The sequence below is a fragment of the Puma concolor genome, chromosome E1, assembly GCF_028749965.1.
Source record: "Puma concolor isolate L17-30 chromosome E1, mPumCon1.1.hap2, whole genome shotgun sequence".
NCBI lineage: Eukaryota > Metazoa > Chordata > Mammalia > Carnivora > Felidae > Puma > Puma concolor.
Window position 1 is genome coordinate 6,294,162 of NC_141680.1, and position 14,470 is coordinate 6,308,631.

General features: G+C 46.0%; 2 protein-coding genes across 5 annotated transcripts in view; one reads left to right on the top strand and one right to left on the bottom strand.

Moving 5' to 3' along the window:
* Positions 1 to 7,456, top strand: part of DNAH9 (dynein axonemal heavy chain 9) — a 342,468-nt gene extending 335,012 nt beyond the window's left edge. Inside the window, exon 69 of the mRNA XM_086686045.1 lies at positions 6,771 to 7,456. Within this exon, the coding sequence (XP_086542171.1) occupies positions 6,771 to 6,998 (228 nt within the window). The 3' untranslated portion in view covers positions 6,999 to 7,456. The remainder of the gene's footprint in view (positions 1 to 6,770) is intronic.
* Positions 7,457 to 9,069: 1,613 nt separating this feature from the next.
* ZNF18 (zinc finger protein 18) overlaps positions 9,070 to 14,470 on the bottom strand; it is a 30,004-nt gene continuing 24,603 nt past the window's right edge. For all 4 annotated transcript variants that reach the window (XM_086686049.1, XM_086686050.1, XM_086686046.1 and 1 more), the window contains exon 7: positions 9,070 to 10,369. In XM_086686049.1, the coding sequence (XP_086542175.1) occupies positions 9,591 to 10,369 (779 nt within the window). In that variant the 3' untranslated portion in view covers positions 9,070 to 9,590. The remainder of the gene's footprint in view (positions 10,370 to 14,470) is intronic.

Here is a 14,470-nt window from a genome sequence, read left to right on the forward strand (position 1 = left end):
CGATTAAAAGCAAGGGCTCTGGAACCAAACTGGCCGGATCTGAATCCCAGCACTACCGTCCGTTAACTCTGGGACCTTGGGACGTGGTTCTACCTCTCCAAATCTCAGTTCCCTCAAGTGTGAAAGGGGAAAATAAGAGTTGCTGCAAGGATGAGTTCATATGCGGGGACACCTGGAACTGTGCCCGGCACACAGAGAATGCTCCAGAAGTGTGAGAGTCACTAACTCTCGAGGTATCCCTGATGCTGGCTGCCCACCCTGGGGATGTCATTTCACCTTCCAGGGCCACTTTCCTCATCCACGAGCTCTAGAAGGACAGGAATCCCTTCTGCCTTTTACACTGCCCCCATCTCCAAAGGGAGCCCAGTAGATACTGTTTCAACGTGACATTCTGAAAGGGTTCCTCACTGGAGCCTAATAAAGATTTGAGTCACCCTAAGATTGGCTGGGATAAATGACACAGGCAAGGATGGGTACCTCCAGAACAAGTTCACGTTTGTGACAACACATGATCTGGAAGAAGTGCTTAGTCACATATCCCGCTTGGCAAGTGCCACTCAACTATTCCTAGCTGTTAGTACAGAGTTAATGGGGAAAAACTGTCAGGCGATCTAAACTATAGGGACGCCTGGGTGGCTCAGTCGGTTGAGCATCCGACTTCAGCTCAGGTCACGATCTCACAGCTCGTGAGTTTGAGCTCCATGTTGGGCTCTGTGCTGACAGCTCAGAGCCTGGAGCCTGGAGCCTGCTTTGGATTCTGTGTCTCCCTCTCTCTCTCTGCCCCTCCCCCACTTGTGTGCTCCCTCCCCCTCTCTCTCTCTCTCTCTCTCTCTCTCTCAAAAATAAACAAACATGAGGGAAAAAAAGATCTAAGATATCATAGAAGGCCACGTAGGCCATGTAAATATACATACAGAGCTGTACTGGATTCAACAGTGTCTACCAAAATTCGTGCCCACCTAGAACCTCAGAATGTGCCCCTATCTAGACATAGGCTCTTTGCAGATATATGCAGTTGAGGTGAGGTTATACTAGAGCAGAGAAGGCCCTAAATCCAAGGACTGGTATCCTTATAAGAAGGCCATGTTGGAAACACAGAAGAGAATGCCCTGTGAGGACAGAGGCAGAGATTGGAGTGATGTATCTATAAGCCAAGGAATTCCAAGGAAGCCCCCAGAAGCCAGGAGAGATACATGGGATAGTTTCTGCCTCAGGGCCTCCAGAAGGCACAGACCCTACCTACACATTGATTTAAGACTCTGGCCTTCAGGGGTGCCTGGGTGGCTCAGTTGGTTAAGCAACCGGCTCTTGGTTTCGACTCAGGTCATGTTCCCCAGGTTTGTGAATTTGAACCCCACTTCAGGCTCTGCACTGGCAGTGTGGAGCCTGCCTGGAATTCTCTCTCCTCCTCTCTCTACCCTACCCCTGCTATGCATATGTGCTCTCTCTCTCAAAATAAAGTTAAAAAAAAAAGTAAAGAAGATAAGAAAAATCAGCAAAAAAAAAAAAAACTGGCCTTCAGAACTGTGAAAGAATCATTTCTGTTGTTTTTTTTTTATTTTTTTTATTTTTTTAATTTATTTATTTATATATATATATATATTTTTTTTTCATTTCTGTTGTTTTAAGCCACCAAATTTGTGGTAATTTGTCATAGGAGCTCCATGGAACCAATCAAGGGCCAACAGAGAGGACAGCAAAGTGGGACAGTGTTCAAACAGCCTGAACCTTGAGAAGGAAGCTGACTTCCCCTTCTCCACCTGAACATTTGTCCAAGATTCTGTGAGCAGGGGGGTCACACCTGGATGCTGTTAGGTGTAGGGTGCTGTAGGGTGGCCAGAGCTAGAATATCAAAAAAAACCCAGAGTGAGCAAGTGGGGAAGAAGCTCAGAAGAATGCCAGCACTGTGGGGGAGGGGGAAAAGACACTGATTCCAATCATCTAACTCCAGTATTTTATGACCTTGTTTCTATATAATAATAACTTCCCAGGACACCTGGGTGGCTCAGTCGGTTGAGCGTCTGGCTTCGGCTCAGGTCATGATCTTGTGGTTCATGAGTTCGAGCCCCACATCGGGCTCTGGGCTGACAGCTCAGAGCCCGGAGCTGCTTCAGACCCTGTGTCTCCCTCTCTCTCTGCCCCCACCCCTCACCCTCTCTCTCAAAAATAAATAAACATTAAAAAAAATTTTTTTATAAATAATACTAATAACAACTTCCCAAAAAGCAATACCCGCCCACCAAGAACTCTTAGTCTCAGTTTCTACCCCCAAAAAGATGTCAGCAAAAACATAAGAATAAGAATGTCCAAATATCCTCTCCTCCATGAAATAACACTGGCCCCACATTATCAGAGCTTAACTTTTGCACAGGACTCTAGAAATCAACTAAAGGCTTTCAGCAACCCGAGGAGTATTTAGTGAAGAAAAATGTCCAAAGCTCAGTAAGAGAATAAGCTTTGTGGCCTTTTAACTTGACCTTTTCCCATCCCCATCCCCACCAACTCTGTGGTGGCCTCGAAAACCAGTGTGCTCTAGTCACAGTGAACACAGCAGCCTCCCAGCCACTGGAGGGGGCAAAACGGAGTTGGAGTACTTTCAAAGACCCATTCCCAGAAAACGGTCATTATTTTCCCTATGTGGCGGTTTCCAGGAAGACCCCACTTACAAGTCTGCTTTACTTGACCAGAGTTGGAGCTCACCCAGGGCAACACCTTTCCCCCCTGAAGGCATATACTGAAAACAAAGACAACTATTTAACCTCCAGCTTGCCTGAGGTAGTAAATAACAGTGGAGCAGGGGCGCCTGGGTAGCTCAGTCGGTTGAGCGTCCGACTTCCGCTCAGGTTCATGATCTCGCGGTTCGTGAGTTCGAGCCCCGCATCAGTCTCTGTGCTGACAGCTCAGAGCCTGGAGCCTGTTTCAGATTCTGTGTCTCCCTCTCTCTCTGCCCCTCCCCTACTCGTGCTCTGTCTCTCTCTGTCTCAGAAATAAACATTAAAAAAAAAATTAAAAAAATAAACAGTGGAACAAATACTAGGCTAACTAATACTAGGCTAACTAGGCTACCGCTTAAAAGGAAAAGCTGGAGAATGAGATGACCTCCAACTCATCCTTGGAAACCTAGAGGGCCATGCCCATGGGCAGGGCTGTGCACAGGCTCAAGAAAGCCCTGAAAAGTCTGTAAGCTCACTTCTGGCTGACCCTGAGGCTCTGTGCAAGCAGGAAGTGAAGACTAAGGGCAGAGTTTTCAACTGCCTGGCTGAGCCCTGGAGGCATGCACAACACATGCACAGAGCCCTGGGGCAGAACCTGTGAGACTCACTGGATCCAGGCGTCTAAGAAACCTCTGTCCAACTATGTGCTAACCACCAAGCTAACTAAGCAGGCTACTTCAGGAGCCTTAGGTGTCAAAGACAGACTATAGAGAGTCAGTTCAGAAAGGTCATTCAACAAACTACAACAAACTCTATGGAGGGAGCCTGAGTTTTGGAGTTGCCACAATGTATTATTTAAAATATTCAAGTTTTCGGGTCACCTGGGTGGCTCCGTTGGTTAAGTGTCCGGCTTCGGCTCGGGTCATGATCTCACAGTTTGTGGGTTCGAGCCCCACATGGGGCTCTGTGCTGACAGCTCGGAGCCTGGAGCCTGCTTTGGATTCTGTGTCTCCCTCTGTCTCTCTACCCTCTCCCACTTGTACTTTCTCTCTCAAAAATAAATAAACATTAAAAAATAAAATAAAAATTAAATAAAAAAATTAAAATTAAATAGAGGAATTCAACAGAAGATTTGAGTAGACAAGAATCGCCAAACTTGGAAATGTATCACTTGAGATTATCCAAGCTGAGAAGCAGAAAAAAAGAACAAAATAAATGAACAGTTTAGAAACCTGAGGAATACTCAAGCATACAAACATCTACATAGTAGCGGTCCCAAAAGGAGAAGAGAGAGAGAAATAGCCAGAAAGAATATTTGAAGCAATAATGGCCACTTTCCAGATTTGATTAGAAAAAAAAAAAAAAAAAAAGATTAATCTACACATCCAGGAATCTCAACAAAATCTAAATAGGATAAACTTAGAAATCCATACGCAGATATGTTATATGGTGAAAAGAGAACCCTGAAAGCAATCCATCACTTCCAAGAGGTCCTCCATTGGATGAACAGATGATTTAAGAAACCATGAAGGTCAGAAGACAGTAGAATGGAAGTCATAGTGCTGACAGAAAGACTGTCAGCCAAAAATTCCATATCCAGTAACACTATCTTTCAAAAATGAAGGAGAAATTAAGACATTCCCAAGTTTAAAGAGAGAGAATTCACCACTAGCAGACCAGACCTATAAGAAATACTTAAGGGAGGGGCGCCTGGGTGGCTCAGTTGGTTAAAGGGTCCGACTTTTGATTTCGGCTCAGGTCATGATCTCATGATCATGGGATCAAGCCCCACATCAGGCTCCGCAATGAGTGTTGAGCCTGCTTAAGATGCTCTCTCTCTCCCTCTGCCCCTCTCCCCTGCTTACTCTGTCTCTCTCGAATAAAAAAAAAAAAAAAATACTTAAGGGAGTCCTTCAGAATGAAATGAGTTACAAGACAGTAACTCAAGTCCACATGAAGAAACAGAACACCAGCAAAGGTAATTATGTCTGTAAATATATAAGAAAATATAAATGGATTTTTGTTTGTAACTTTTATTTCCTTCCTGATTTAACGGACAATTGCAGGAAGCAATAACTCTAAATCTGATAAGCAGAAAGATGTAATTTGTATCATGAAAACAGCACAAGGTCTTAAGCAGAGGAAGGGGAAGGAAAGGAACATATAGAGGAATAAAGTTTTGTCTACTACTGAAATTAAGTTGGTATTCATTGAAGTTGATGTTTATACACTGAAGTTCATTGTAATCCCTAGGGAAATCACTAAGAAAATAATTTTTTATATATAGTAAAAGAAATAACAAGGGAATTAAAATGGTACACTGAAATAGATCTATTTAACACAAAAGAAGGCAGCAATGGAGAAACCAAGGAACAATAAAGACCCAAGACATAGAAAACAAAGAGTCAAATGGCAGATGTAAACCTTACCTTATCAGTAATTACATTAAATATAAATAAATTAAACACTACAATCAAAAGGCAGAGAATGGCAGAATGGATTTTTTTTTAATGATACAAGTATACGCTGTCTACACGAGATACACTTTAGATTCAAAGACACAAATAGGTTAAAGTTAAGAGATGGAAACAAATATGCCATTCATATAGAGAATTCAACCATAATCACTGGAGGCACCAATACCCCACTACTCATGGTGGCTGCCCATGGTTAGTTTCTTGGGGGAGGGGGGAGAGATGATGAAAATGTTCTGGAATTACAAAGTGATGATTGTACATTAAAAGACACTGACTTGTACATTTTAAAAGGGTTGGTTCTGAGGTACGTGTGGAAAAAAGAAAGGTTCTACCCCTTCTCCCACTCCCTGCCATAAACACTCAGTTGTTGACGTTAAGGGAGTGCCTACTGTTTCCCTAAGATCTGTTACTCATCATGCCTCATACCAGCCTCTAACAGAACTGAAAAGGCACATCCTCCCCTTTAAGTGCATTTCATGGAGGGGCACCTGGGTGGCTCAGTCGGTTAAGCATCCAACTTCAGCTCAGGTCATGATCTCAAGGTCTGTGAGTTCAAGCCCTGCATTAGGCTCTGTGCTAATGGCTCAGAGCCTGGAGCCTGCTTCAGACTCTGTGTCTCCCTCTCTCTCTGCCCCTCCCCTGCTTGCTCTCTGTCTCTCTCTCTCTGTCTCTCTCTCTCAAAAATAGTAAACATTAAAAAAAATTTAAAAATAAAACATTTCATGGAAAATGAGCCAAGCTCTATCCATAGTAGAAGGGGATCAAAGTCACCAGGGCAACTGCGAGGTATCTGTGAATCGCTCTGTATCAACATTTCCCACAGTAAGTTCCATAAAACACTAGTGCCATAGGAAATAAATAGATTGAAAAGAAAAGAGTCCTGTGGTCATATAAGTTTGGGAAGCACCAGGTTAAATAAACTTCATCCCTTTTCTTTACTGCTAGGACTTCCTGTCTTCAGTGTATGGTAAGCACCTTTTCCCAAGCTTATTTGATACAGGAATGCTTTTGGTCCTCAGAACATTTCTCAGGACTAGGAAAAAAAAATAATAGTAAATAAAAATAAACAGCCCCACATCACTCTATTGATTCATCTCAGAAAACCACAGAGGCCCCACCTAGAAAGCTCCAGAAGTTAGGTCCCTATCACATGAGTAAAGATAGAACACAGCTCCGCTCAAGAAGTCAAAATGCTCTAGAGGGTGGAGGAGGCCCCCTATGAAGCTGAAAAAGACATAACCGAACCCTTAAAATCTAAAACATTTGCTGGCACGAACCGTGTCTTCCTCGTCTTTCAAAGCCCTAGCACCTTCCACGATGACCATCTGGCAAATAGTTGCACTCGATATGCTTATGAAGTGAATGGATGAGGAAATAAAAAGAGGCTCAAGTCACAAAGGGATTAATCTGTATATGATACATAACAACTTCTAGAACTCTCCTTCAGAAAGTGATTTAGGCTAGACAACAGCAGAAATCGGTTTCCCACATCTCAGCTGCCGTCCCATCGTGGGTTAACAGTTCATAAGGCAGCCAGGCCTTCCCAGTGTCTCAGCTGCTGGGCCTTCTGACAGGAGGCTGGCTGGCTGGCTGCACTCTGTCTGATCTAAGGTGGCTCCTTTCATGTTCTTGTCCCCAGGCAGGGGTCATTACGGAGGCGAAGCTGAAGGACCTGACACCCCCCATGCCCGTGATGTTCATCAAGGCCATTCCTGCAGATAAACAGGACAGCCGCAGCGTCTATCCTTGTCCCGTGTACAAGACTTGCCAGCGGGGACCCACCTATGTGTGGACTTTCAACCTGAAGACCAAGGAGAAGGCATCTAAGTGGGTTCTTGCTGGAGTCGCTTTGCTTCTCCAGATTTAGCCACTGAGAACACAAGGCTGGGCTGGAAGCTGCCCAGAGGGACAAGGCGGGGAGGGGTGACACAGACGCATAGATAAGAAATCACATGTACTTGGGGCACCTGGCTGGCTCAGTCGGTTAAGCATCTGACTTCGGCTCAGGTCATGATCACGCGGTTTGTGAGTTCGAGCCCTGCTGACAGTTCAAAGCCCGGAGTCTGCTTCGGAGTCTGTCTCTCCCTCTCTCTGCTCCTCCCCTGCTCGTCCTGTCTCTCTCTCTCTCTCTCAAAGATAAACAAACATTAAAAAAAAAAAAAAAAAAAAATCACATGTACTCACAATTCTGTAGAATTCTTGTAGGGAACCCGGAGAGATGTGCCTACAATTGCGGCGACAGCTGGACGAATGCGGGTCCAGGAACAAGCAGGGGAAGCATTTCACAACACTGCACCGTTCCTAATAAAGTGATTTATTCTTCAACTGTGTCTGGTCCCAGCTTTGTGAGCAGGCAGAGTCATAAATGATCCTGGAGAGACCAAGAGAAACGAACCACAAACACCTGAGCCCTGATGGAGTTACCCGGCACAGTACCCAGGGCTCCGCTCCCAGCTACTCCACAGACGAGCAGCTGTCAGCATCGCCCCAGGGTCAGAGGCTGCATTGTGACCAGTTACTCTGGATCAGGGATCGCCAAATTTTTTCTAGAAAGGGCCACTCGGTAAATGGTCTATGCTTTGCAGGGCATTTTTCTCTGCTGCAATGACTCAACCCAGAACATAAATAAATGGGTGTGGCTGGGCTCCAATAAAACCGTATTTACAAAAACAGATGCTGGGCCACATTTTGCCGATCAGTGATCTAAAGGACAGAGGAAGTATACATAGGACATGTATCCCTTATTAACTCACACATGCATTAAACACTTACCATGTGCTGAGAACACAACCGTGAATGAGATAGGTTGTTTCCCAGTATCTCTATCATCCATCAGATCATTTCAGAGGGACCCATGAAGAAACCCTGTGCCTGCAGCTTTTTAGCCTAAAAGTTTTCTCGATTTTTCTCTGCCACATTTTCGCTGGAATCCCAAAGAGCTCCACTGTTTTAAAGAGCTCTTATAGGAAGGTTTGCTAAGAAGAGTCCAGGAGGGCCCAGTATTCCTTCTGGAATCATTACGGCCCCCCCCCCCCCCCGCCCACATATCCTTGATGAATTAGGATTTACAACAGGGGCCCTTAAACTTGAGCTGGCATCCGAGTTCCCCTGGAGGGCTGGTTAATCTCTCTCAAAAATAAACATTAAAAAAAAAACCTGAAACATAAAATCCCACCACCCTACAAATCTCTGCTGTACCGAATACAAAAATCGAACGCTGGTTCCTCCATGATTTTCCTGCTTTCTGCCCTGTGGTTCCTGCACTTCCTAATGAGGGGCCTTCCCCCTCACCTTCATGCTACAAGGGGGGTTAAAAATCCCTCTGGAATCCAAGAAATCCAACTTGAGTTTCTATCTGCCGGTTCGTGCCTACAGATCACTGCCCTCCTTCCTGGTCCTCACCAGCAGCAGTAAACTCGGAGCAGGCAAGAGGAGGATGAAGAAGGAAGGAAGGTGAAACTCCCACACTATGAGAGCAGGACACGGCGGGGGGGGGGGGGGGGGGGGGGGGCGTGTGACTTCGAAGAGGGGACAAGTGGGCAGGTTAGATGTATGTGTCACACCCCTAGACAGAACAGACATTACATCACTACTAATGACTTCTTCCTAATATCTACTGACAAAATGGGGTAATAAAGGTAATTTTAAAGCACAGAACACTCTGGAAAATTGATAGCCAGGAGAAAGAGGGGCAGGTTGAGGCAGGTGAGCAAGCGGGAGATGATCTCAGAAGAGACAAAGAAGGCCCAGTGCTAACCCAGCTCTCACACCTGGGCACCAGGTTAGCGATTTCCTGTCGCTCTTCCGCTGACGGATACACCTGGTAAGTCTGTACGGGATGGTCAGGTGCTCAACTACCGTTCAGGGTGATTCCATGAGAAAATGCACCTTGAGTTATGCTTAGAACACAGGGGACACTTCAGACACAAAGAAAGATACGGGGTAACTCTAAGAAGTTTATTTAGAACGAGAGACACTTGAGGTTAATTTTGCACCCGTGTGGCAAGGAACACACGTGAGCTCACTGGCCCTCTCTGCTGCCCTTCCTGTGACAGAAGGCCTGCTCCCGAACCCCCCTCCTAAACCGCTGATCCCAGGCCCTTCCCATGAGCCTCCATGAGCTGCCATGCAGCCAATCCAGCTGAGCTCTCCCCAGACGGCACTTGTAGAACAGGATCTCCAAGTGAACCTTTTTCCCCAAGGGATCCACCGCAAGAGACAAGCTGACGGAGAAAGACCACTCTTTCTCCCGACGCAGAGGCAAGAAATGAAACCCACACGAAATCCAACCCAGAGGCCAACGTGTCCTCCCAGTCCAAAGCCGTGCCCTGGTGACTCTCCTCTCGAATCCATAAAATAACAGAGAGAACAGGGCTGGCCTTTAAGCGATGCGATGTCTCCAGATGGAAGGAAGTATTTTTAAATGGCCCAGAGATAGAAATGGGCTCAGGGAGCTTGGCTACTGAAAGGGCTTCTTTCCTAAGTGGGATCTTTGATGTTTATCAAGGCTCGAGCTCCAGCTGAAACTCTTCCCGCAGCGGGGACACTTGTACGGTTTCTCTCCTGTGTGCACTCTCTGATGCCTGTTAAAGTTTGACCTCTGAATAAAACTCTTCTCGCAGATGGGACATTTGTAGGGCTTCTCTCCCGTGTGGATCTTCTCGTGGTGACGCAGTCCCGAGAAGTCGCTGAAGCCTTTGCCACAGTGGCCACATTTACAGGGCTTCTCCCCCGTGTGGATTCTCTGGTGCTTCACGAAGTCTGAACTCCGCAGAAAGGCTTTTTTGCAGGTGGGGCACTGGAAGTATGTCTCTCCAGTGTGAGTTCTCTGGTGAAAAACAAGCTGAGAATTCCTGTAAAAGCTTTTCCCGCACTCCCTGCAGGTGGGGAGTTTTTGGGCCATGGGGGCCCTCGGCTGCCCCTTCGGGGAGGCGTCTCTCTTCTCCTCCAGACACAGCAGGGACAGTTCTTCTGGACGGGGACTGGCCACATGCTGTTTCCCAGAATTCCTCTCTTGAGGAGAGAGTTGGCCCACCGGCCCCTCACCCTGCAGGTCTCCCGGGGCCTCGGGGCGACCGTCCACTTCTCCAAAGCATCTCGGTGCATCCTCACCGAAGAGGCCGCTCAAGGAGGCCTGGGAAGGCGCCTCCCCTGAGGCGTGGCAGGAGACGTCGGAAGGCTCCTGGCCCCTGCGATTTTCCAAATTCAGGTTCTCTTTGTCATTCTCTTGCCTGTCTCCTAGAAGAAGAAAGAAGATTTGAAATCGTTCCATCAATGCTGTGCCCTGTTTTCTAACCCCTACGTCAAGAAAAAGGTCCTCGGAAAACATGAATTCTCCTTATCAAGAAGGCGTCAGTGAGTGAGGAAGGAAGACACCATCCGGCCTGGGCGACCGGACACTCACTGCACTCGTGCTGGGGTCCGGGCTCAGTGTCCAGCTCCGGAGCCGAGAACCTCACAGGGCAGACGGAGCGCACAGAGGGCTCTGCTGACCGCCCCTGCCCCCCATAAACGAGCGGCGTGCATTTCTTAAGGCCCAGGAAAAACAAGTATATTATGTAAGGGCGTTACTTTGCAAAACGATTTGTTTTTATCTGATTACATCTAAAGCACTAAAAGCAATTTGGAGAGAAAAACATAAAGAAGAAAAGCAAATCGACCTCAATCACACCATCCAGAGGTAGCAACCATGATTATGTATTTCCTTCTGGTCTTTGTTTAGTCTTTACCTGTGTATGTATGTGTGCTTTTTTGGGGGGCGGGGTGGGGAGGACTCACGGTTTGTGAGTTCGAGCCCCGTGTCGGGCTCTGTGCTGACAGCTCGGAGACTGGAGCCTGTTCCGGATTCTGTCTCCCTTTGTCTCTGCCCTGCCCCTACTCACACGCTGTCTGTCTCTCTCAAAAATAAACGTTAAAAAAAAAAATTAAAAAAATTTTCTTTTGCTCATACCTTAAGTTTTTGGTTGCTACCACTAAATGATACGTATAGTAAAGATTTTTATTCTGGTGGTAGAATATGTTTTCCAACTTTTATACGTTATTTCTGTAGACCTAAGGAAGCTATTCACCTTTCTCATTCCTGCATCAGTGCCTTCAAATTATCTGCTAGAGCCCCAGGAATCTGCTAAAGAGTTAGATCTGACTTAATTCACAAAGTCTTAGGACACACCCCTCTCAGATGACAAAGGCACTTTCTCTGGTCTTTAAAGTGACAAAGGTACTTTCTCTTGTCTTTAAAGGAGCCGTTATGAATATCATTTGAAAGCTGAATAATGATCTATTGTAGAGATGTCAGCATGAACACATAATAGCAAACACATGATTTACTGAAGGATTTTCCTACTCTGGACACCAAAGCTATTTGTTGTGGGTTTGCTACTATAAATAACGCTGTGCTTTTTCTTCATACATCTTTGCCCACATTTCTGACCATTTTGGGTTCCCTGCAGGGTTATTACCATGTCAGCAGGTGCGAACATTGATACTGAGGCTCCTGACACTGGCTGGCGAATCAATCTCCAGGACTGTGCCACCCTCACTATGACAAGCTGGGCTAAGCAAAGGACAGTGTTCGGGCCTTAAGTACTGAGTATTTCTAAAATATTGGCCTTCTCTGAGGGGCGCCTGGGTGGCTCAGTTGGTTAAGCATCCGGCTTTGGCTCAGGTCATGATCCCATGGTTCATGGATTCGAACCCCATGTCAGGCTCTGTGCTGACAGCTCAGAGCCTGAAGCCTACTTCGGATTCTGTCTCCCTCTCTCTCTGCCCTTCCCCTGCTCACTGTCTATCTCTGTCTCTCAGAAATAAATGTTTAAAAAAAAAATTTTTTTTTTTTAAATATTGGCCTTTGAAACCAATGAAAACATAGTTTTTCACTGTTATAAATTTTAACACCTTTGTTATTAAAGGATGAATTTTTTCACATTTAAGAGCTACGTTTCGTAAAGACTGCTGCCCATTCTTTCATTGAGAAAGTCATTTTTTTTTTCTTATTATCCTGCATTAACTCTCACCATGTTAAGAAAAATACTCATTTAGGGGCGCTTGGGTGGCTCAGTCTATTGAGCATCTGACTTCAGCTCGGATCACAATCTCGCAGTCTGTGAGCTGGAGCCCTGCGTAGGGCTCTCTGCTGTCAGCATGGAGCCCGACTCAGATCCTCTGTCCCCTGACTCTCTCTGCCCCTCCCCTACTTGCACTCTCTCTCTCAAAAATATACAGAAAGAAAGAAAGAAAGAAAGAAAGAAAGAAAGAAAGAAAGAAAGAAAGAAAGAAAGAGAAAGAAAGAAAAAGAAAGGAAAGAAAGATAATCATTTATCTGTCATTTTCATGAACAATGTTTTTCACCAATACGTGAATTTTGTTTGTGGCCATTTATGTATATGTGTAAGTTGTGGGGGTTTTCTTAATTTTAAGTATACTCAAGTCTATTTTTTTTTCTAACATTTATTTATTTTTGAGAGAGACAGAGCACAAGTACAACCGGGGCAGAGAGAGAGGGAGGCACAGAATCTGAAGCAGGCTCCAGGCTCCGAGCTGTCACAGCACAGAGCCCGACGCGGGGCTCGAACCCGTGAACTGTGAGACCATGACCCGAGGTGAAGTCGGACGCTCAACAGACTGAGCCACCCAGGCGCCGCAGTGTATTCAAGTCTATTCATCTTTTCCCTAATGGTTTTCCTCCATGGCTTTTAATTTTTTTTTTTTTCAACGTTTATTTATTTTTGGGACAGAGAGAGACAGAGCATGAACGGGGCAGGGGCAGAGAGAGAGGGAGACACAGAATCGGAAACAGGCTCCAGGCTCTGAGCCATCAGCCCAGAGCCCGACGCGGGGCTCGAACTCACGGACCGCGAGATCGTGACCTGGCTGAAGTCGGACGCTTAACCGACTGCGCCACCCAGGCGCCCCACCTCCATGGCTTTTATACTGATAAAACCTTCCCCGCCCAGACAGTGAGTCAAACAGTCACCCGTTTCCTTCCTTATTATTATGTTCCTATTTTATCTTTTTCATCTATTTCCAACTTATTTTGGTGTATGACATTCATCACATTTAAACCGATGCCTCTTCCCAAAGAATGCTGTTCACGGAAGAACACCTCATCCACAGACCCGTGTGGCCTCTTCCTCTGTCTCACATCAAATTCTTGCCCAGGGGCGCCTGGGTGGCTCAGTCGGTTGAGCTTCCGACTTCGGCTCAGGTCATGATCTCGCGGTCTGTGAGTTCGAGCCCCGTGTCGGGCTCTGTGCTGACAGCTCGGAGCCTGAAGCCTGCTTTGGATTCCGTGTCTCCCTCTCTCTCTGCCCCTCCCCCGCTCATGCTCTGTCTCTGTCAAAAATAAACATTAAAAAAAAATTTAAAAAAATTCTTGCCTGATGAGCCTCTCTTCCAAGGCTCCCTTTTGTGTTCTGCTGGTCTGTGTGTCTACTTCTATATCCATATCCCATCATTTTACTGATTTTACCTTTCTAAAATGACAGACTTTTTTTTTTTTAAATAGGCTCCACGCCCCACATGGGGCTTGAACTCGTGACCCTGAGATCGGGTTGCGTGCTTGACCAACTGGGCCAGCCAGACTAAAAGAGACTCGTAATGTTTACAGATCTAATGTCGAGGAACCATTCTTCTTTCAAGACTCTTTAGTAACTTTGCAGTATTACAGATAACTACTTAAGAATCCTTTTCTCAAATAATTTTTTTTTAAACCCCTTGGGGTTTTTATCAGAGATGAGGACGTGGCTTTTTGAGGTGTATTTCCCTGCTGGCCTGCTTTAACCACGCACTATTCTTCCGTATGGTCAAACACACAGCATGCATGCTCTCTCCTGAGACTTCTGCCCCTTGGTGTGAGCCCAGATCTGGCGAACTGGCTGCTTTTGGGTCTTTGAGTCCTTTCTGATCCTGGTAATTGTTTCCACACTAGTCCAGGGCTCACCCCTGCACAGCTGGACTCCTGCATCAACTTTCCACGGGGTTCCCCCTGCTCCCAGCATGCCCTTCCAGTCTGCCCTGCCCATGGCCACTTCCCTGGTCTCTCTTCCCACATTTCCTCTCTGTCAAGAGCAGACATTGCCATGTCTTAGCCCTACGAGGGCCGGCTGGCTGTGTAGACTCCCCATAGTCTCATTCAAGTTAAGAGCTAATGCAACCATGTCACCAGGCAGAATGAAGGAGGGGAAAAAAAAAAAAAAAAGAATGAGTGGAGATAGGTGAACCATGTATCACAAATAAAATCCCACTACAAGGATGCATATGGGAAATCCCTTGTACCTTCCACTCAACTTTGTGATGAATCTGAAACTGCTCTAAAAAATATCTATTAAAACAAAAATCGTA